Source organism: Lissotriton helveticus, chromosome 2_2 (assembly GCF_964261635.1).
Source record: "Lissotriton helveticus chromosome 2_2, aLisHel1.1, whole genome shotgun sequence".
Classification (NCBI taxonomy): domain Eukaryota; kingdom Metazoa; phylum Chordata; class Amphibia; order Caudata; family Salamandridae; genus Lissotriton; species Lissotriton helveticus.
In genome coordinates this window covers 408,665,774-408,690,008 of record NC_136060.1, presented here as the reverse complement: position 1 = coordinate 408,690,008, position 24,235 = coordinate 408,665,774, and the positions used below count along the sequence as shown (strand labels likewise).

General features: G+C 44.7%; 1 protein-coding gene across 1 annotated transcript in view; it reads right to left on the bottom strand.

Moving 5' to 3' along the window:
• LOC144821860 (transmembrane emp24 domain-containing protein 11-like) overlaps positions 1-24,235 on the bottom strand; it is a 126,028-nt gene that overhangs the window by 30,633 nt on the left and 71,160 nt on the right. Inside the window, exons 3-4 of the mRNA XM_078679012.1 lie at positions 19,870-19,995; positions 10,236-10,382 (exon numbers count right to left, since the gene is read on the bottom strand). Coding sequence (XP_078535138.1) covers positions 10,236-10,382; positions 19,870-19,995 — 273 coding nt within the window. The remainder of the gene's footprint in view (positions 1-10,235; positions 10,383-19,869; positions 19,996-24,235) is intronic.

Below are 24,235 nucleotides of genomic sequence, written 5' to 3'. Positions count from 1 at the left end.
TACCAACCTTTTCGAAGGCCTGTGTAACCAGGAAACAGGCCCACAAACAAATGATTGGAATGAGTTGCTGAACCTTAGACGTAACCAAATAAAAGCAGCCTTACACGGGCTGTTCATGACTCAGTACCTTCGTAACAAAATGGCACCACCTGGCCTAATTGTTAAAAATGAACCACTCATTTTCCAAAACGATTTAATTTTTAAGAAAGAGTGGTCATTGATTTCTTGGCACTGTTCAAGAGACTGGTTAGTTCTCATAATTAAGACAGCTACCAGGATCACACAGGAACTGAAAATTGAAATAAACAAAATAGAGGTCCAACTGAAAACATACATTCCACCAGAAGAGTTGAAAACTAGACTCGAGGAATTAAACCAACAAATGACTGACTTCGAGTTCACTCTGAAACAGAGTAAAACCAATAAATTAACCAAAGATGTGGCAAAGTTTACCCCCGAAAATGCATATCCATACACGAAGGTGGATTATGTCTCCAAGAGCACCTACAGCGACGCGGATAGCGACACTTCTGATAATGGGTCCTCAGGTTCCAATTCGAGCGGAAATCGAGGAAACAGACAACGCAGAGGAGGTTGGAGACAAAGGAGACAGCAGTTCCCTAGACAAAGGGGATGGCGTGGGTACCAACCACAAAACCAATTCCCACAATTCATGGGCCCACCACAATTCAACCCTTTTCAGTTTGGACCAATATGGAATCAAGAATATAGCAATGGTTACTATGGCCAGCAACAACCGTATGGAGGGCCACAACAACCTTTTTTAGGGGCACGCCAGAAAACACGAGGCAGGAACCGGAAAGGCAACACAGTCGCTTGGGAAGACCAGGAGCAGCCCAACGCCCGGACAACCCGGAGCATGACGGGATCACTTCCCAACCAACCGTCAACCAGCAAGAGAGGGACCTAGTTGTGAATCTCACACCCATGACATTAACAGCGACACAGAAGACTGTTCTAAACAAAGGCTTGGGGTTTGTACCAACTCAGAAACCAGATATCTTCAAACTCAACATAGAGCTACAGGATTTCTTCAGGAAACTAAAGCTACAGGCCTTCTTCAAAGACAAGCCTTTACCAGAAGATAAAACAGACACAGGATTGAAGTTGAAATCAACCTTCACCCCACCGGATTCTTCAATTCCCGTAGAAATCCTAACCTTTGAAAAGGCAGTGACCACTGAGGTCAATCAACTGAATACAAAAGGGAAGAACGTCTTCTATAACACAAGTGGTGATGAACAACAAGCCCTAAGAGAACTGACAACCAACAATGAGCTCGTTATAAAACCAGCAGATAAAGGGGGAGCGATAGTATTGCAAACCCTTGAGGCATATGATAAAGAGTGCCAGCGTTTACTATCGGATGAACGGAACTACAAAATGTTGGAAAGAGATCCAACGGAAGGACTTCGGATCCGGATCGGCGGCATGGTAGAGGAAGGCCTAGCCCATGACTGGCTCAGCAAAAAGGAAGCGGATTTCCTTCAACAACCTACTCCAAAAATACCATATTTCTACTGTATCCCGAAGATACATAAAAACATCGAAAATCCACCGGGAAGACCCATTGTTTCCGGGATTGGGTCGATTCTGGAGCCTTTGTCCAAATTCTCGGACGCTTTCCTCAGACCAATGGTACAATCCACAAACACATATTTGAAAGACACAAAAGCGGTCTTACAGCTACTGGAAGAGAAGGAATTTGATCCATCCACACAGCTCCTACTAAGCCTCGACGTGGAGAGCTTATATACGAGCTTGCCTCATGAGGAGACACTACAGATCATAGAGGAAGTGCTCTTCAGTAATACATGGAAGTACCAGACACCAAGAAACCTGGTCCTAGAATGCATCACCATGGCCTTGAAAGATAATTTTTTCAAATACAAGGAGACCCTATACCTACAGACCCATGGAACAAGCATGGGCAGCACTTTTGCCCCAAGTCTAGCGGGACTATACGTCCACCATCTGGAACAGCATAAGATCCTACATGAAGATAACCCATACCGTTCCCAGATTGACACCTGGAAACGGTACATAGATGATATCTTCATCATATGGAATGGGGATATAAACAGTGCCACGAGTTTTGTAACCTAGCTCAACAACCAGAATGAGTACCTGAAATTTACCAGTACTATCTCCAACACATCAATGGTCTTCCTGGATTTGAATATATACACGGAGGAGGGAAGGCTGAAAAGTACCACCCATTTTAAACCCACCTCCAGGAACTGTTTGTTGCGATACGATAGTTTCCATCCCAGACACCTAAGGGAGAATCTACCGTATGGTCAATTCTTACGACTCAGAAGAAACTGCACAGAATTGAACCAATTCAACAATCAGGCCAAAGATTTAAAAACAAAACTGATACAGAGACAATACCCTGTTAAAACCATTGATAAGGCGATGAAACGCGCAAGGAACAACCACAGGGAGGCACTTCTAGAAAACAATCCACAAGACAAGGGAGCAAACAAAAGACCAATTTGTGTTACGACATATACATCCATATCAAACCAGGTATCGAAAGTCATAAACAAACATTGGGGAATACTGAACTGTGGGGACCTGGATTTTGAGAAACCAATGCATGCACACCGGAGGGGCAGAAACATCAAAGACATGCTGGTACATACTAGACCACGACAAAACCCCACAGGAAGACAGAATGTGACTGGGGTTCAAGGACACTTCCCCTGTGGCGATTGCAGCTGCTGTCATCAAACCCAAAAAAGCAAAACCCTAACCTTTAGAAATGGCACATCATGGGAACAACGCCAGTTCTCTAATTGTAACACGAAGAACGTGGTCTACATGATAACGTGCCCATGCGGTCTAGAATATATAGGCATGACCACCCGACCTGTCAAAGTGAGGATAGGGGAACATAAAAGCAACATACGTTGTAAAAAAACGACCACCAAGATGGCATCACATTTTTTGGAACTTCAGCATTGCATTAATGATTTACGTTGGACGGTTATTGAACGTCTAACATCTGAAACAGGCCTGTTCCAGAAAGAACAACGATGGGTATTTCGCTTGGGAACCCATATTACAGGCCTTAATGATGACATTCCATGGAGCCAAATTACTGGACCATAATTGAAAGACTACAACGTCATTAATTTCATTTTATCATTTTTTTGGGTTTGGAAAAAGAAGAACCTATAATACCAATATTATCCTGATGTGTCTTTCACCCAAAGAATGATATAAATAATCACGGAAAGCCCTTTAAAAGCATGCACATAAATGGACTAGGACAGTACTAATAATTTTTTTCTATTTTTTTTCTATTTTTTCTGTTCAGGCCTTTTACTAAGGGTGGGCGTCCGAATCGGCTATGCCCACGGAGTAGGCGTAGTGTTGCCTTCTACGCATTTTGCGTAGACAGCATAGCCGGCAACACTACGCCCACTCCGTGAGCGTAGCCGAGTCGGCCGCCACCCGCCTCCCTCCCGCCCTCCACTAGATACTTTATTTAAACATTTACACGGATAAAAACAAGTTAAAAGCACTTACCTTGTCCGGGGCTCGTCCGGGTCTTCATCTTTGAATAGCGTCCTTTGCCTGGATACCAATGCGCATGCGCGGCCGCCCGCGCATGCGCATTGGTATCCAGGCAAAGGACGCTATTCAAAGATGAAGACCCGGACGAGCCCCGGACAAGGTAAGTGCTTTTAACTTGTTTTAATCCGTGTAAATGCTTAAATAAAGTATGTAGGGGAGAGCGGGAGGGAGGTGCGTAGTGGGGCTACGCGGAGTGCGGGAGTGGGCGTAGCTTCTCGCCCTCTCCGCGTAGCTCCGCGGAGCCCCACTACGCCCCACTACGCCCAGGGTTACCTTTTACCCATCATGACAAACAGACTTAATGATGGCCCTATGGGATGCCCCAGAATTGAAGTAAACAGTATTCAAAGTTCGTGAAAAGCAATAGTATTTCCGATACACCGCACGAGATCAGTGCGATTCACACGTCCGCGCATGCGCTGGTAACTAGCAAACCAGGGCACAGCAAACACGAAATGCGCATGCGCGTGCTCTTTGAAAAGTTCAATAACAAGGCATGCGTAGTAGGACCCGTGTCGACAGGACCTTATGTCCGGGCTCGCAATAGGCAGGGAAGCGGACACTCCGTATTTGGTCTGCCAAGAAACCCGGTAATTAACGAATGAAAAAGGAAACATGTTACACTGAGAGCTTGAAAAGGTACACGATAGGCGGGAACACGGATGTCCCTTTTATGGCCATCTTCCGACTTCCGCTAATTAACGAATGAGACAACACCTAAATCCCCAATATATACCGCAATGTTGCTCGCTAACGCATTCACGGCGGAGCAGCACAGGGTGGTAGAAGGAGGCCAATTTAGGCGGATTTCGTGAGTATATATGAAACACGAAAACAACTCTCAGATATCCAGATCTAGCGTGGAGTCCAACAGTGAGTAAAAGGAGTAACAATACTGAAACTACTTCTTTACCCTCACAGATTGTGGATCCACCTACCTACCCTGATGTTTCTGGATATACTCATGACGCAATATACAACAGTGACTATGAGTATGTCCAAAAGAAAGAAAAAATATATATAAAAAACCTTTAAGTGTGTCTTATATGTTGTGTGTTATGTATGTCCCTTTTTTACAGGTTAATTTAACTGTTTGGGGCTCCAGGTGACTGCACCTGTCTGAGCCAGTCCTATATGGCAACCAAACTAAATTAAGTTTTTCTTTTTTTCAGGGCATGCAAGTGCATGAACCGAAGATACCGCTGTAGGCACATTGTTAGCCTTCGTGAGATTGTTATCACTTTTTTAAAAAGATAATTAGAATAACACATTTTTATAGGAATACGTGAGTAGGGTTGGGAAGTTGTGCCCCGTCCTGAAGAAGGAACACCAGTTCCGAAACATGTCGACGCACACCAGAGGTTTTGTCCCTAATTAAGACAATTAACCTCGTTTTTTGCACACCTTTTTAATAGCACCAGCTAGGGGTACGGAATAAAGTTTTTTCGCACCACCCACTAGCTATGTACTTTTTAATTTTTCACTACACCCTTCACTCACATTAATCCCCTCACATGCACTCAACACACACCACACATAGTCAATTCTTGTCAACGCTCCCGCGTAGTCGCAGGTCGTAGCGTGCCGCATCCCTTTAGCGGGGTGCGAAGACCCCGATGATGAAGCATGACACCAAGGGGCCTGTTGGTGTGTGAGGGGTATTTTACACAACACTGAGTGTTCCCCATCCTTGTGGTGCACACTGGAAGTAGGATTCTTCTTGTTTATTTATCAGTGCCTGTGGAGTAGGAATCCTATCTTTTTACTCTACCTCCCTTCATTGTTATTTTAGTTACACAGGGATGTGTGCCATGCAAACCAATGTACTCAAACTGTAATCAAGCTTGTCTATTTCAGAACTATAACGGCGTGCATTTTTAATTAAATGTTTTTGCATTGTAGACACCCCTGATGAAGGGAAGTATTCTGAAATGCATTGGTTTTTTTAAAAATAAAGACGCGACATGTGGAAATAGACCTTGTTCCTGTGTTTTTACGGAGAACTTTGTATAACAATGGAAATGGGTAAAATAAATTGACTACATTGAAATGGAAAACAAGGAGAAGCATTACGTGCAAGCAGTGAGGATTAAAGACTAAACTTATTAATTTTGAGTTATTGGATTCATTCATTGATGAACTGGTTGTGCAGCTTGAACAGGGATCAAAAGATGGTTCCTTCGCTTTTCGTTCTATTCACACAGGGATGTGTGCCATGACAACTCTTCACTTTTCTCTGCACCAAAACATGCAGCCTGTGTTATGTTTCATATAGGTACCCCAATATAGGCTCAGGTAGTCACCTAACCACTCACCTATATTTTCCCCTACCATTACACTACATAACGGTTCTTGGGACTGACCTTTTACCTAGTTACGGTACTGCTTACAGGACGTAGGGTTTTCCCTGAAAACTAGCCTCATCCATTATGCATGAGGATTCTTGGAAACTCAGCAGGACTGGCATCTCCTGCATAATAACTATGTACAAGGATCATTCCTTCCGTCATCCTAAATCCAACATGACACAGCAAGGTAGAACCCCTGAGGGTACTAATTTGGGTATATAAACACCACATCTTGCTGAGGTAGTCAGAGGAGAAAAGGACTTCCATGTCAACAAACTGAAGCGAGACCCTGAGGTTCCTGCATGCAGACACTTCAGCTCGCAGTGGTCTGACATCCCTTTGCGGGGTGTCCATCTCGAGACCAAGAAGGGGTTCCACAGTCTCTCACTTCAGGTAATAGGGTTGACTTTATCCTAGAGGGATTCTTGGATGTACACCTACACACATGCTAGCTACACTTAGGTACATCTACTTAGGGTCTCATCGTAGGAGTACACATTTATTACTGTCATGTATTTTATATACTTGCCTGTATTCACTGTTTTAGCACAATGGTAGAAATCTACCATCCTTTTACTCTGTTAATGCTTCTAATCATTATACCTGTTTCTGTCTAATGGTTGTTTCAGCACACCTATTTCACACTAGAAAGACACTGGTTCAATAAATGCTGTTTGAAAAAAGTTCCCATTGTTTATTCTGTGTATCTCTCTGAGACTAAGTGAGCACGAGTGACTGAGCGGAAAGTATCGCACTGTTCCTACTATCCTGAGGGATCAGGGCGTCATGTTCGATAGTTGCCAAGAACTATACAGGCTAACATACCTGGTGGGGGTGTCTAGAATCAGTCCGGACACCAATCCTACAGTGTATGTTGTCTAAAAGGTTGTCTATATAGGTTCATAGGAACTGCACGAAACCTGCAATGGGAGTGTGTAGGTGTTAAGGTACAAGAACTCGAAGGGAGACACAATAGGCGCTGCAGCCCCTAGCGGCCTTCTCTGGTCACAGTGCCCTTGGTACCCATGGTCTCTTTTACAAGAGGCTTACCTGTATCCAGAGATGTGCCAATTGTGGGTACAACGTACAGTTTTGGGAAAGAACACAGGCCTGGGAACCTGATTAGCAGGCACCCAGGGCACATCAAGTCTGGTTGCATCAGAGGTCAGACAAGAAGTGTGGGTAACCATGCAAAAAAGGGCACTTTCCTAAAAGAACTGGAATTTATTTTTCTTCATCAGATACTGAACGTGAGCAAGAGAGTGAACAACTCACACATATGAAAGAAGAGCAAAGAGAAAGACAGAAATACCAGCACAAAGAGAGAAAGCAGGGCCGGACAAGAAGGAATTAAAGAGGCAGGAGAGTCTGGCTGTGGATTAAAGAGACCTGGGGTAAATTCAAGGGGTGGCTCTGCATTCAGTGTGCCGAATTTTAAAATTAAAGCCGGAGCAGAGCTTTGGGTACCAGCACTAATTATTTTACAAACTAAGCATTGATCCACGCTATAGGTAATTCAAAATGGGTTTCATCTAAAGTTACCTGTCGTGCTTCATAACATTTTTCTCTGGATATTGCATTATTTTACGCATGTGTTCAGTCATTGCATTACCTTCTATAAGATGTGGACAAGTTATTATAGGACTGAATGGGCATGACACTCAACCTTATGTGAAAACTTACATAATCATTCACAAACTGATTCTTTGCACCTGCCTGACAAAGCACCGAGCATAAACTTCAAACAACTGCCTATTACTGATGCCAAATAAAAAAAATACCTGATACTCATACTGCCAAATTAGGATACCATATCTAGATGGCTTCTTCCCCTCCATCTCATCATAATTATAATATCTGAGCTGTCTCTAGTCACACATATTATTCTTATAGCCAGAGTGACCAGTTAACACCTATATTCTGTAAAAAAAGACAGATCTGACAGCCGTAGCACCCGCTTTAGTCAACCATTTAGGTCCTGTTCTTCATTAACTCTTTTCTTATACACAAATGGCAGTCTTTTCTCGCATCCCTGATCCTTTATGGTGAGACTTATAACCATACTATCCTGATAATAAAGGAGTTACATTGGTGAACTACAGATGTGACAACTAGAGACTGGAGGTCTGACCTGAATAGTAATTCACTTAAAAATTCGCCAATACTTGGCTGACCTGCTCACCATCTTCAGATGCAACAAGGGACACAGAATCGGAGATTGTCTTCAACCTGAAGATCCAAAGTTAAAAATTCCCACAAGCACATTGCTGCTTATCCACAGATGTAAGGACTTGGCTGTTGCTACTTAGCTACAGAAAGCCTTTGAAGACCCAGATGGACAGTTTACTTTTGGTATAATTTGGTTCTGATCGCTGAAGTAACACAAAATAATATTAACTATAGCACTGTTACCCTTGTAAATATGGTTTTAATATGTGAAGTAATGCTCTGTTGTACTAAATTTGCACATAATATATCTTTTTGAACTGACAATTTTTTATAACTAGTAATTATCTACATATTTAGTCAATTGTTGTTGTAGGAATGTATTTAGAGATTTGGTTAAACAGTGGTTAGTTACCTATGATTTCTGGGTTTCATCAGCAACGGCAAATCCGTAATGGCAAAGGAGCATTGCCCCACTCACTGCAGAAGAAAAATAAAACGATAATAAAGCAATTTTATTATTGTTTTATTTTTCTCTGACAGCAGATGCTGCTGTGTCAGGGTGGTGCGAGCCGGGCATCCTGACTGACAGCCAGCAGGGGGAGGGGGAGTTGTTGGGCACTGGAAGTGCGCATAAAGGTTTGGCCGGACAAGCAAACTGTCATGCACACTTTGATTTCTCCAAACCAGCTGTATTGTACAGCTGGACAAAGACACAGCAAAGGCTACCAGTCACTTACTGTGCACCTAAGCAGGCCGCTCAGACCAATCCTGGCACTGCTATCATGCTGAGAGCTGCGCTTGGATAGGATGGAAGTGGCCCATGGACTTCCTCACACTTCTTCACCAAGGTTGCTGGCAGCAGGAGCGGCAGTGTGAGGTAAGGGTTTTTAAAAATTATTATTTGCCCCCCGCGCTGCCCGTCAGTTTATTTTGGCAGCAGCCGCCCCTGGATTACACACACATTTGGCAGTAATATTAGGGCCTGATTCACTAAAGTACGTAAGTGTAGTAACGTTACGAGGGCTGAGTACCCGCACTTGGGCGGAGTCTCTGTACTTAGGATGGAATTGCCGCACTGCAGTTCTCAGTGCGGAGATTCCGCTCTGAGGATCCGCACTCATAACTTTACTACATGCAAGTATGTTTTTGAATTGGGCCCAATGTTTTTATACACAAGTTTCTAAAAACACACAGCAATATTTCTTTTGGAACTATTTCTGATATCTACACCCAACATTAGCAAGACTGGACCTGACTATAGTGCAGAAAAATAATTTTGATTTAACAGCATATCAGTTGTAGACCAGTGACCAACATTTAATTTCCCAGATCCCTAAGCGGAAGCATGTGCAAGTTGAATGATGTGGCATGATTGACCGCTGCAGTGCCACATATAACATGTAGGTTATGGATCTTGCATGATTCTTCTCGATCAATTGGAGTCCATATGAAATGGTAAGGGAAAAATCAGCCCCTTATAGTACCACAAAAACAAAGTGTAATAAAATTACAGAGTATGATGGAGATTGTACCAGTTTGAAAGCTGCAGCTCAAATACACTTCCAAGACTGTTCCCCTTAAATAGAAGAATTAGCGATAAAGCAATAGATTATAAAAACCAGAGCTCCTTACATATGATTTAAAACCTAAGAAAAGCCTGATCAACTTTATAAGCCCATAGAATGTAACCTCTGAAAAAGCAGTTTGCTCTTTGCTTTATCTACTGAGGCCCTTATTTTACTAAAGCTTTCCACGAGTGCTTGCAGGACATAAAAGACAGCAGCAATTACTAACCATTTCAAAGACCCACCCGAGCAGTGCTAAATTGCAATGCACGTCCCATACACCCATGCTAACTTTAGTAAATAAGTCCCAAGATGTATAGTTGTTTATATATTATTATGTTTATACTAATATTTAGGGCTAAGCTTAAAACTGCACTTTTCGAACAGTAAGGTATTCCACTTTTGTAAGTTCCAGTAAGTATCTGCTCCTCAGCGCGGGGACACGCCTCTTGGCGTCACCAAGCGCTTTACAAAACTCCCTAAATAGAAATAGAAATATAGATTTCACTGTGACACAATTATGGCTATCCCTTAGAAGAAAACGTACCCTTCGATGGTTTTGATCCTTTATAATCTGGTGAACCTGTTCAGATAGATGTTCAAGTCTTAAAGTGACTTCATTTACTTTGTCTTTAGCTAGGTCGGCGGTTTCATCGAGAAGATGTTTCCCAATTTGAATGTCCAGGTGAATGCGCTGTGAATATAATTCAAGGTTATTTGTTTTAGGAGGGGTAGTTAAGGACATTAAGAACTTGTAAATGTAAGCCAATTGTGTTATTTACATTTCTCATAACTTTTTTTAATTAGATTTACATAGAGCACACTATGCCACAATAACATGCTAACATTGGTCTGATTACACATTTTAAATATATGTAACCATTGACAGTAAAATCAAAAGAAGTTAATGACAATGTATGCATGCAATATTATAGCAAATCGGAAGCAAGTAGTATCCCACACGTTTATCCCATCCAAAATACATTATATTGGATTCTAAAGGCACATGGTTCTACTAAACTTCAGCTAATCCACAATAACAACAGAGCCCTTTATCACACAGACCCAAATGTTTGATTTTTGTAGCATACCGATGCATTCGAATAATAGCTGTCCGCTGAGAAAATCTGTATTCTCTGTGAAGATTGTCCTTCCCTTCACATGTACTGAGGTTACATATTTCAGTCTAAATATTTTGAATACTCTCCGTAGGTAATGCTTTGTATACTTGAGAATATGCATTTATTTTGTCTAGCGAATAACAATATTTCAATTAAAACTCTTTCCCAAAGTCTGCCAACTCAATTACTCAGACTGAGTTTACATAATTCACAGTAGCCTTCAGAATTTTAAAATGTCACAAAGTGAGTTTATCTGATTCCAAAATCACAGACGGATTTGATGAAATACCATTACCCCTCTAATATTCCACTTATATAACCACAAATGCCTATTGTACTCCGAAGCAAGGCGTTTTGAATATGACTTAAACTCCCCCTGCAGAATGAGCTGTGTATCCTTGTCATAGGGTCACTTACGTATAGCTTGAAGTAGTAGCAATTCGGAAAACATAGCCTGAAAGTTGTGGGCCATTGAAACATGCTTGGAATTCATGCACAGCTTAGTGATCCCTAGTCCATGTGAGGTGGCATGATTGATTTCTCCACATTCTCAACATAGAGAACTTCTCCAGGATGGAGATGCTGTAGACGTTCAAGTAAGAGTATGAGGCTGGCTGGATCACATCAGCTACCAGGATAGGATGACATCTGTAGGCTGACAGACACCTGCTGCTAGGATAGGATGGTACCTGCAGGCTGGCTGGTACCTGCTACAAGCCTGGGATAGTAACTGTGGGGTGGTTGGCACCTGCTACAAGCATAGGATAGTCTGTCTGGTACCGGCTAACAGGCTAGGATGGCAGTTGTAGGCTGACTGATCCCTGATACAAGGATAGAATAGGATGTTGAATGGGCTGTCTGGATAGATTAATTTGGTGATTTAGGAGAGTGACTAAATGCCAAACTTGAAAGTTTCTTGGAAGAAACAGCAAGAACCACTCTGTAGAAAATTAGGCTATTGGTTGTGGGTGTTAAAACCCTACTCTAGTTGCAATCACAATTCTTGTCTGGATGAAACACAAGCAAGCCTCAAATTGGTTCACTGACTATAGAATACAAAAATATTGACTCCCTATACTTAAACAGGTATGTACAAAAATATCAGAAAAAATATATTGATGTCAAGAATATAGTTGTACAAAATATCGATTTTTATATATATAACATAAAATAATAAATATTAAATATATTAAATAATAAAATTAATTAAAAAAATAGATGTAATATACATTTTAACAAATATAACAAATAAACTTCATAGAAAAAGTTAAACACCCTTTAAATAATAATTAATATATATCTATGTATTTTAAACAACTAAAAAACTATTAATTTTAATTCATTTTATAATTTTAAAATTATATACAAATTAAATAATTTTGTTTAAATATATATACATATATATCAATAACATAAAATCATAAATCTAATACAATCTAAAACATTAAACTATTTAAAAATCTTTAAACTTACATTTCCCACTACAGTCAGTGCAACAGTAGGGAAAGTGTTGGATAGCGGAGGGGTAAAAACTACTATTCCCACTCCAATGAGTGCAACAGTAGGGAACGTGTTAGATAGCAGAGGGGTAGAAATTACTATTCCCACTCCAGTGAGTGCACGAGTAGGGAAAGTGTTGGATAGAGGAGGGAAAACATTCACTCTTCCTACTCCAGTGAGTGCAACAGTAGGGGAAGTGTTGGATAGTGGAGGGGCACAAATTACTATTCCCACTCCAATGAGTGCAACAGTAGGGAAAGTGTTGAATAGCGGAGGGGTAAAAAGGACTATTCCCACTCCAATAAGTGCAACAGTAGAGAAAGTGTTTTATATCGAAGGGGTAAAAATTACTATTCCCAATCCAGCGAATGCAACAGTAGGGAAGGTGTTGAATAGCGAGGGAAAACAATTACTATTCCCACTCCAGTGAGTGCAACAGTAGTGAAAGTGTTGGATAGTGGAGGGAAAACAATCTACTCTTTCCACTCCAGTGAGTGCAACAGTCGGGGAAGTGCTGGATAGTGGAGGGGTACAACTTATTAGTCCCATTCCAATGAGTGCAACAGTATGAAACGTGTTGGATAGCGGAGGGGTAAAAATTACTATTCCCACTCCGGTAAATGCAGCAGTAGGGAAAGTGTTGGATAGTGGAGGGGTAAAAATTACTATGCCCACTCCAATGAGTGCAACAGTAGGAAAAGTGTTGGCTAGTGGAGGGCTAAAAATTATTATTCCCAATCCAATAAGTAATAACAGTATGAAACGTGTTTGATATCGAAGGGGTAAAAATTATTATTCCCACTCCAGTGAATGCAACAGTAGGGAAAGTGATGGATAGCAGGGGGAAAGATTTACTATTCCCACTCCAGTGAGTGCAACAGTAGGGAAAGTGTTGGCTACCAGAGAGGTAAAAAATTACTATTCCCACTCCAGTGAGTGCAACAAAAGTAAAAGTGTTGGTTAGCGGAGGTAGAACATTTCTATTCCCACTCCAGTGAGTGTAACAGTAGGGAAAGTGTTGGATAGCGGACGGGTACAAATTACTATTTCCACTACAGTGAGTGCAACAGTAGGGAAAGAGTTGGGTAGCGGAGGGATAACATTTACTATTCCCACTCCAGTCAGTGCAACATAACAGGTGTATTTGTAAAGCGCACGATTACCCGAAGGTGTCCTGGCGCTGAATAGCAGATGTTATTTGTTACCCAACTCAATGGTACTCATTTTATTGACCACAAATGGATGAAAGGCTGAGTGGACCCGCCGGGATTTGAACTTGTGACCATGAGGTCAAACACAGGCCCCTGCAGTGGCTGCTTTAGTCCACTGAGCTACCAGACCCGAAAATGTTGGACAGTGAAGAGGTGAAAATTACTACTCCCACTCCAGTGAGTGCAACAATAAGGAAAGTGTTGGATAGCGGAAGGGTAACAATTACTATTCCCACTACAATAAGTTTAACGGTAGAGAAAATGTTGGATAGCGGAGGGGAAAAAGCTACTATTCCCACTCCAATGAGTCCAACAGTAGGGAAAGTGTTGGATTGTGGAGGGGTAACATTTAATATTATGCAATTATCAAGGAGAGAGAGAGGACTGGATAGCCAGTCCTTTTCCCCATGTCTATATATAATCAATCAATCAATCAATCAATCAATCAATCAATCAAAGCATTTATATAGCGCACTACTCACCCGGAGGGTCTCAAGGCGCTAGGGGAGGGGGGGTCCGCTACTGCTCGAACAGCCAGGTCTTGAGCTGCTTCCTGAAGGCAAGGTGGTCCTGGGTCAGGCGGAGGTGGGTCGGGAGGGAGTTCCAAGTCTTGGCGGCCAGGTAGGAGAAGGACCTTCCTCCTGTGGTGGCTCTTCGGATGCGGGGGACGGAGGCGAGGGCGTGGCCGGTCGATCGAAGCTGGCGTGTGGGGGCATAGAAGTTGAGGCGGCTGTTGAGGTATCCTGGGCCTTGGTTGTGTAGGGCTTTGTGTGCGTGGGTGAGGAGACGGAAGGTGATTCTCTTGTTGACCGGGAGCCAGTGCAGATCTCTCAGGTGTCCGGAGATGTGGTTGCGTCGGGGGATGTCCAGGATGAGTCGTGCAGAGGCGTTCTGAATCCGCTGGAGTCTCTTCTGGAGTTTGGCGGTGGCTCCGGCGTAGAGGGAGTTGCCTTAGTCCAGACGGCTGGTGACGAGGGCCTGGGTGACCGTCTTCCTGGTCTCGGTGGGGATCCACCGGAAGATCTTACGTAGCATGCGCAGGATGTTGAAGCACGACGAGGAGACGGCGTTGACTTGTCTGGTCATGGAGAGGGAGGAGTCCAGGATGAAGCCCAGGTTGCGTGCGTGGTCTGTTGGTTTGGGTGCGTTGCCCAGGGCGGGGGGCCACCAGGAGTCGTCCCAGGCGGAGGGTGAAGATCCCAGGATGAGGACTTCCGTCTTGTCCGAATTCAGTTTCCGGCGGCTGTTCATCATCCACTTGGCTACGTCTGTCATCCCTTCGTGTAGGTTGGCTCTGGCGGTGGCGGGGTCGTTGGTGAGGGAGAGGATCAGCTGGGTGTCGTCGGCGTAGGAGATGATGTTGAGGTTGTGTTGGCGTGCGATGGCTGCGAGGGGGCTCATGTAGACGTTGAAGAGGGTTGGGCTGAGCGAGGAGCCTTGGGGAACGCCGCAGATGACTTCGGTGGCTTCTGATCTGAACGGGGGGAGGCGGACTCTCTGTGTCCTTCCGGCGAGGACCGAGATGATCCATTCCAGTGCCTTCTCCTGGATTCCGACGTTGCTGAGGCGCCGCACTAGGGTACGGTGGCAGACAGTGTCGAAGGCCGCGGAGAGGTCTAGGAGGATGAGTGCCGCTGTTTCTCCGTTGTCGAGCAGGGCTCGGATGTCATCGGTGGCTGCGATCAGGGCGGTCTCGGTGCTGTGGTTGGCCCGGAAGCCAGACTGCGAGAGGTCGAGGGATCCGTTCGTCTCGAGGAAGGCGGCCAGCTGCTTGTTGACATTCTTCTCGATGACTTTTGCAGGAAACGGGAGCAGCAAGATGGGGCGGTAGTTCTTGAGGTCGGTGGGGTCGGCTGATGGCTTCTTTAGTAGAGCGCTGAGTTCGGCGTGCTTCCAGCTCTCCGGGAAGGTAGCGGTGTTGAAGGAGGTGTTGATGATGTCCCGCAGGTGGGGTGCGATGACAGCGTCGGCCTTGTTGAAGACGTGGTGAGGGCAGGGGTCGGTCGGAGATCCGGAATGGATGGAGTTCATCGTGCGGATGGTGTCTTCGGTGCTGATCGGGGTCCAGGCGCGGAGGGTGGTGGTGGGGGGCGGTGGTTCAGTCGTGGGGGGCGTCGGTTTTGTGCTGAAGCTGTTGTGTATGTCTGCGATCTTGTTGTGGAAGTAGGAGGCGAGGGAGTTGCAGAGGTCTTGCGAAGGGGTGATGTCGTTGTTTCCGGCGTTGGAGTTGGAGAGCTCATTAACGATGTTGAAGAGTTCCTTGCTGTTGTGTGCGTTGTTGTCCAGTCGTTCCTTGAATGCAGTTTTCTTGGTGGCGTGGATCAGTTGGTGGTGTTTTCGGGTGGCGAGCTTGAGGGCAGTCATGTTGTTCGGTGTTGGGTCTCTGCGCCAGGCTTTCTCGAGTGCTCGGCAGTTCTTCTTGGAGCTCTTGAGTTCGTCGGTGAACCATGGGGCTTTCTTGCTGCTGGGTCTGCTAGGCGGGGTCTTCAGAGGGGCGAGGTCGTCTGCCCAGTTGCTGATCCACTTCGTGAGGTTGGTGGCCGCCTGGCTTGGGTTAGTTGCGCTGGTGGGAGGGTTCATGCTCAGGGAGTTCGCGAGCTGGTCGGCTGTAATCTTGTTCCAGCTTCTGCGTGCCACTTGTTGTTGGTGGTGGTGGATCATGGTACTTCTGAAGCTGAAATGGATGCAGCTGTAGTCCGTCCAGTGGAGTCCGGTGGCGTGGCTGAAGGTGATGTCCTTGCTGGATGAGAACACGGGGTTGAGTGTGTGTCCGGCGTAGTGGGTGGGGGTGGTCACCAGCTGCTTGAGACCGAGGTTGGCGAGGTTGTCCAGCAGGGTGGTGGTGTTGCGGTCGTTGTTGTTCTCCAGGTGGAAGTTGAGGTCCCCGAGGAGGATGTAGTCAGTGGAGAGGAGGGCGTGCGGGCTGATGAAGTCGGCGATGTCTTCGCTGAATTGTGTGCGTGGTCCTGGGGGACTGTAGATGAGGGTGCCTCTGAGGGTGGTCTTGGGGTTGATGTGGATCTGGAAGTGCAGGTGTTCGGCGGGTGCGAGGGTGTCGTCGGTGTTGGTCGTGATGCGGATGGTGTTCCTGTGGATGATGGCGATGCCTCCTCCTGTCTGGTTGGCGCGGTCCCTCCGGATGATCTTGTAGCCGTCCGGGATGGCGATGGCGATGTCGGGCGCTGAGGAGGCGTTCATCCAGGTTTCCGTGAGGAAGGCGACGTCTGGGGCTGTGGTGTCGAGCAGGTTCCAGAGCTCGACGGCATGTCTGTGGATGGAGCGGGTGTTGAGCAGGATGCACTTGAGGTGGTTGCTGCTGGTGCTTGGTGCTGGTGTAGTGCAGGTCCGGATGCAGGTGAACTTGCAGGAGTGGCAGCAGAAGGTCTGTGGGTGCGTCTCGGGGTGCTCGATAGCAGCCCGGGATTCGGCCGGCGTTGAGTGCGTAGAGTTCGGTGGCGTCGTAGGTCCGGCGGGTGGGCTGGTGTCTGCGGGAGACAGGGGTCCTGGCGCTGGGCGCGGACGGGCGCAGACGGGCTTGCCTTAGGCGCGCCTTCGGCGCGCCAGCAGCGCGCCCGCTGCGCGGCCTCCATATGAGTGGGAGAGGGAGGGAGGAGCAGCTGGGAGGTGGGAGCGGGGCAGCCAATAGGGTGTGAGGGGGGCGGAGGTATGGGACACGGCGGCCAATAGGGTGCGAGAGGGGCGGAGCTACGGGACGCGGCGGCGGGAAACGGGCGGCGAGGGGGAGATGCGGGGAATGACAGAAGAAAAAAAGGGACACAATCTGGGCACCAAAGGAAAGGGGAACAATCAAGGCAGCAACATACACAGGTACAGTGGGGGAGAATCACTCACTCGTGGGTACAGAAGAGAAGGAGGGCACAGTCACTCTTAACGCAGGCAGACACAATGCAGCAGCGGTCAGTGGTCACACAGGGGGCTGCGTGGCGGTGAGGGGAGCGACCTGCCTGGTAAACAGGGTCAGAGGTCATCAAATATATATATATAATATATGTAATCAAAAAGGACTGGGCTAATTATATGTGGTACAGGACTCAGGACTGCATGAGGAAGTGATCTTAAGAGTTGGGTCTGTGGGTCCATTATTTATATCTGGGGCTCACTTTGAAGTGGGAGAAGCTTCTAGAGTCCTCTACTTACAGAGGTGTCTGAAATTTCCTTCCTCCTTACCCTGTCCCTAGTTTGTCTGGGGTACACCAACGAACAGTGTGAAACCCTTTGTGAGTGTACTGAGGCAGAGTCTTTTCGCCAACACAACCTCAACAACATCTCCTACGCAGACGACACCCAGCTGATCCTCTCCCTCACCAAAGACCCTAACACCGCCAAAACCAACTTACACGAAGGAATGAAAGAAGTAGCCGAGTGGATGATGAACAGCCGTTTAAAACTAAACTCGGACAAAACGGAAGTCCTCATCTTAGGGTCATCCCCCTCTGCCTGGGACGACTCATGGTGGCCACCGGCCCCTGGAACCGCAACCATACCTACGGATCACGCACGTAACCTAGGCTTCATCCTAGACTCCTCCCTCTCGATGACCAAACAAGCCAACGCCGTCTCATCATCTTGCTTCAACATCCTACGCATGCTCAAAAAAATCTTCCGATGGATCCCCACCGAAACAAGAAAGACGGTCACTCACGCACTGGTCACAAGCCGACTAGACTACGGAAACACCCCTTACGACCGGAACCACAGCCAAACTGCAGAAAAAACTCCAACGCATCCAAAACGCCTCAGCCAGACTCATATTGGACATCCCTCGACAAGCTCACATTTCCGGCCACCTGAAAGACCTCCATTGGCTCCTCGTCAACAAGAGAATAACGTTCCGTCTCCTCACCCACGCACACAGAGCCCTCTACGACCTAGGACCAGAATGCCTCAACACACGAATGTCCTTCTATACCCCCTCACGCCAACTACGATCATCCAATCAAGCCCTCGCCGCAGTTCCGCGCATCCATAGATCCACCGTGGGGGGAAGATCCTTCTCCTACTTAGCGGCCAAAACCTGGAATTCTATCCCCTCCCACCTCCGCCTTACACAGAACCACCTCTCCTTCAGAAAGCAACTAAAAACATGGATATTCGATAAGTAAAGCACCCCCCTCCCTCAAGCGCCTTGAGACCCTTTGGGTGAGTAGTGCGCTATACAAATTCTTGAACTTGAACTATGTGCACATGTGATAGGTGACAGCTCCGCTCCCCTATTAAGTCAAAGATGATCCATCCTGCCAACACCTATTCCTCCTTTGTCTCAATGTCTGGGAGTAATACAAAAAAGACCAGCTGCCAGCTACACCTAGTCATGAGACCCAGGATATAGGCTGCAGGCACTTAATGGTTAGGACAAGAAAATGCCAAATATAGGAAAGTGGCATTTTCAAAATTGTGACTTAAAATCAAATTTTACCATTAAATAGAGTCTTATATTACAATTCATTAGAGACTCAATTTGATTTTCCTACCTACTCCCAATTGAAAGTTATCACTTATTAAATATAATAAGGAAACCTAATGTTATCCTGTGGGAGAGGCAGACCTTGCAGTATTGAAAAACAAATGTAAGAGTTTTTCAATAACAGGACATGTAAAAATGAAAAGTATATGTCCAACGTCTTAAATAAACTGCACTCTGCCCAATGGACTGTTTAGAGCCTAACCTAGACTTATATGTACTAAAAAGGATGTGTTGTGCCTTGCAGGAGGTTTATTTTGTCAGGTCAAAATGGCAGTTTAAACTGTACCTACAGGCTGCAATGACAGGCCTGAGGCATGTTTAAAGGGCTACTTAAGTGGGTGGCACAGTCAGTAGTGCAGGCCAATTTGCAGAATTTAACTTACAGGCCCTGGGCACATGTAGCACCACTTCACTAGGGATTTTCAAGTACATTTAAGGTGTCAATTGGGTGGAAGCCAATGTTACCATATGTTAAGGAGAGAGCACCAGCGCTTTAGCACTGGTTAGCCATTGTAAAGTGTGCAGAGTCCTAAGGCCAACCAAAACAAAGTCAGCAATAACAGGAGGGTTGAAGACAAAAAGATGGAGGAAGCCACACCAGGGATGTCAGGTCCAACATATGCATACTGTTCCATGCCCAACGGTTCATACAATGTTAGAAAACTGTACCGAATTAGCAACCTTATAATTATCCACTGCCCAGGCCTTCAATAAACAAGTCCATTGATTCACTATTCACCTTTGCTTTTGTTCAACTAAACTCGCAGTTTGCACCATAACTTCCAATAGCTCTGTACACCTCCCTTGACAGTTTAGTTAAGTTTTCCAAGCGATTTTAAGAAAAATGCTGACAATTGTACATACCAGTCTGCTTCCCCCGAACACCATGAGTCTGGTGGAGTTAGATTGCATACATATGGTATGCTCTCCTGCTGAATGAGATGTGAAAGTGAACTTTGCTTCCGGTCCATACAGTTTTGATAACAGAACCTGCAATTAGAGGTTAGAATGTCAAACCAATATAGAATGAAAATAGTTCAAACACTGTTGTGCTGTTTTACTTAGAGTGAACTATTAAGAATCATGTCATGAATAAAATCCACAAACAGATCTCACCTCCCTTAATGTAGTTTTTTTTCGGTTTGTCGTTCATTGATTTTTAACAATTCATTGAATTGATTTGTATTTTAAATTATCCATCCCATCCTCGTCGCCAGTGATAAAATTACTCAGGAAGCAAAAAGTAAGTTCAGGAGTTTATTTCTAGTCTCCGCTCACCGCCACAGAAGCTCACTGAATACCAACAATCTAAACATTCTAAAGCAAGCTCACAGAAGATGGAGAAACCAAGGGAGGAGGAAGGGGGGTTTGGGAATGAGGAAGAAACATGTACAAGCTAGCAATAACTCTTCAGTGAAAAAGTTAACGGGAAATATAAAACCATAAAAAGAATATAACACTCCTTTCTAATGTTATTACATACACTGTGCCAGATTTTAGTTCTACACTGTAACATTGATAGACATTTTAACAGGACTTCTGAGTTTTCTAGAGATGTACATTTCAAATAACAATGAACATTAGTAAATGCGGAAAACACAGGAATGATTTACGAAAATTGTTACAGTGCTGCTTAATTATTATGGTGCTCGACATGGGGCCAATGTTGACAACCTCGTTCCCAAGCATTACATGGGACGGAACCTCTCAACACTCTTGCAGACTGCTGGGCTTACTTAACACACTTTGGGCCCGATTCCGATCTTGCTCGGAAGGGCTCCGAATGGGATCCGTAGCGAGCAAGTCCAATTCGTAGCCCCGGTTTCTGTACGACTGTACGACTCGTACCACTATTTGTGCGAGCAAGTGTGAGGTGAAAATCGCCTCGCGCTCCGAGGAACTCGTACCTGTCAGCGAAGCCCTCTAGACGACTACAAAATAGTCGATTCGTGCAGCGCAATAGGTCCGATTTCTGCGTGACCAAGTACGATGCATGCGGCGATCAGCCGGATCGAGTCGGAACCTCCGACTGGAAAAAGATCCGGGAAGCGTTCTTTGGGGGCCGTAGCAGTACCCCGTTCGCCTGGGGCCCTCTGATTCGGTGACAGGGGTTTGCTCATGGGTTCCCCCCTATCCAAGCATGCCCAGTATGGTGTGCACCATGGGGTGCACACCACAGGGTGTATGCTTTTCCCCACCCACCCATTTTCTGTGATGGGAGCCTCGGTACGCGTCTGTACGCAGGCTCCCATAGACTTTAATGGAAGTCTGAGCAAATCGAGTTTGTCTGCTTAAGGACGCATCGTACTGGCTCGCTCGGACGCCCAGAGCACGTTTTGTCTGGAAAGCCATTTGGATCTGAGCCGTACAGAGGGATTTCCGGACGGGATCGGAATGTTTTTTTTTTAAGGTATTGAAAAAGGGCACGAGTGTCCCTTAAGTACTACCTGTGACTCCAGTGGATTTCTAGCCAATTGAATTGAAAATGGTGTAATATATATACTTATAGGGTCATTCTGCAAGCCCTCTTCATCCATTTACACAGTCTGTCTGATCTATAGGGCAATCAGGCAGTGCCCGAAGGGCTGTTCTGACCGGTCAGAGGGTGGCCTGTTTTTTAAGCAGTTTGTGGGCTTGTTTTTTAAACAGGTGAGAAGGTTTTTACTGTTGTTTTCCCTGATATTAACAAAAGCATTGCCTGCAGACACAAGTCCATGTTGTCTCACATACCATGCAAAACACCTATACAGCGTTTCTTTAGAAGTTCAAAACTGACCTGATTTGCAAACGTGGGTCACATTTTATGCTTTCTGGTTTGCTAATAAAAGCCAATTTTATTTTGGTGCCTGGGCCTATTTATTGTCCAATTCAGACTCATTCCATCTGTTTGTTTTTGTGCTATCCATATTTTTCTTCCACCCACTGTAGCATACAGCATATGTCAAAGGGTCAGTTCACTTCAGCCATTTGCTGACTTCACTGTAAGTGATTAAATTCTGCCCTTTCACTAGGATCACATTCACACTCAAAATAGTTCCCATCAGTGTCTGGGACTACCTTGGCAATGTGTACATTTTAAGACCAACAAATATTTTTGTTTTAACTAATATTTATCTACATTGTAGAGGCAGCTTGTCGAACAAAAAATCTTTGTAAAAAACCAAGACAAGCAAAACATGTATTGGCAAAGCCAAATGGCTGGCAGCCAATGCCTGATCTATTGGTTTTGCCAGCCCTTGTATTTCCTAGAGAAAGTTGGGCTTGCTCAGTTCGCTTGCCACTTACTGCTGCTTATGAAAACTGTTTACATAAGCTACTTTCAAAGTTGCCTAGCTGCACTGCACTTTATATTTGAAATCCTAATCTAGTCCTGCTGTCGAGCAACAAATTCCTGTTTTTTCTCAGGTGCCAGATATCCCAGTTCAGTAGAAGGAAAGATCTCTACATTCCTCCACGCTGAGGTACCTCCTGAAAAACTAATGTATGCACATCCAGACTTGTCAGAAACAACCATGACTGTGATGGATGGAGCCAAAAAAGACTCCAGATAGCATAGGGTTAATAGCAAATGTCTTTGCTTTTGTCAGGCTTACCTTATTTATCACCTTAACCCTTTATAGGCCACTTTAGATCATGCCTAAAGTTTAGGACACATGCAGCAGGTTTAGGAATTCTACTTGATTGGTGCAAACATTACATCTCAGATATTGTTGCCTGTCTGGGTAGTTCAGTAGACATTTTCTCCTAGAGTTTTTCTCTCCAGTGGTTTTGCAGTTTAAACCTGGTTTCTTTGCTGCACAAACTCCTGGGCTTTTGTCACGATAAACAGTCCTTCGCAATGATATTACAACTTTTAGAAATATCAATGAGCTTACAGTTTGCCTGTCAAAGAATCAATAATTAGAAAATAATTAAGAAAAGATGGTGCTAGAAAGAGTATCCTCTTTTATTCCTAGAGTGTCATTCTGAAATTCCCTCTTCCGGTTTTCCCGATAATACCCCATGCTTTCTCTACCAAGGGAACTTTCCAAAACCTGCATGTTTCCAGCAGTCGCGTAACGAAAGTTTAAGCCCCCCCCCCCACCCCTCCTGAAAGGTATGCTGTATTCTGAGTGGGGTCCATGCACTTTCCATACCACTACTATCCACCCCACTACATCATCCAAGTGACCGAATGGCACATCATTGAAAACTAGTTTGAGTGTTACTGGATGGCACAATGCTTGTTTATAGTCTCACTGTGTGTTTCGCTCACATTACAGAATGTCACCTCAACTCAGTCCTTAAGAAGAGAATCTCTAGAGGGCACTCCCCTCGCCCCCTCAAGAAGATGAGGGAAATTGGGATATATGTTTGCTTTTGCAACACATCGTTCAATAAAATTGAATTAATAGACCTATGCTTTTACAGTCTGTCCTGAGGGGAGCTCCCAGAGTAGTCCATTACTTAAGATTCTGCCTCAGAGCCCAGAACATCTACTTCTTTGCAGGTACAAAAAATGTAATGGGATACCTGAACCATGAAGACGGAGGAGGTGACTATGCTGATGTCCAGGGAATACTAATCTTAGCGGCAAGATGGACTCTTTGTTGCAAATAATTATAGGAGGAATTCTTTTTTGATGAAGAAACACACCTTGAAGGAATAATAACTTATTTGGATATTGGTGTATGAGGAAGATACTGTTTATTTTCTTGGATCATTAGATGAACATAAGAAACAACGCAAAATAGAGGTATCTACTACAGAGAGGAGAAATCAATGAGTGTGGCGCAAAATGACTAACTCTGATGAAATCCGAATGGACGAAATGTGTTGGCCTGGCTGATCAAATTTACAAATTATAGCAATAAATGGAGAAATTGTGGGATTTATTGGGGGTAAAGGGTGGGAAGTACTTTATTTGTAATTAAATAACAATTATTTGTTAATGTTAATTAATTAATTAATACTTTAATATGTTAATTGTGTAATTTATTTCATGTGCAGGTTGTGGGGTTTATCGGGTAAAGGGTGTGAAGTTATTTTTGATTTATTATTAATTAGTTGTTCATTTATATTATTTAATTGATTGAAAATTAATTATGGAAATTATGTAATTAATTATAGGTGCGGGTTGTGGGATTCATTTGTGCTTCCAGAAGGCTATAAAAACCTATCTCTTTCGGAACTAACTTCATTGACTCTCTCTGTGGTCACCCTGTTTTACTGTCTGCCTTGAGATCAGCGC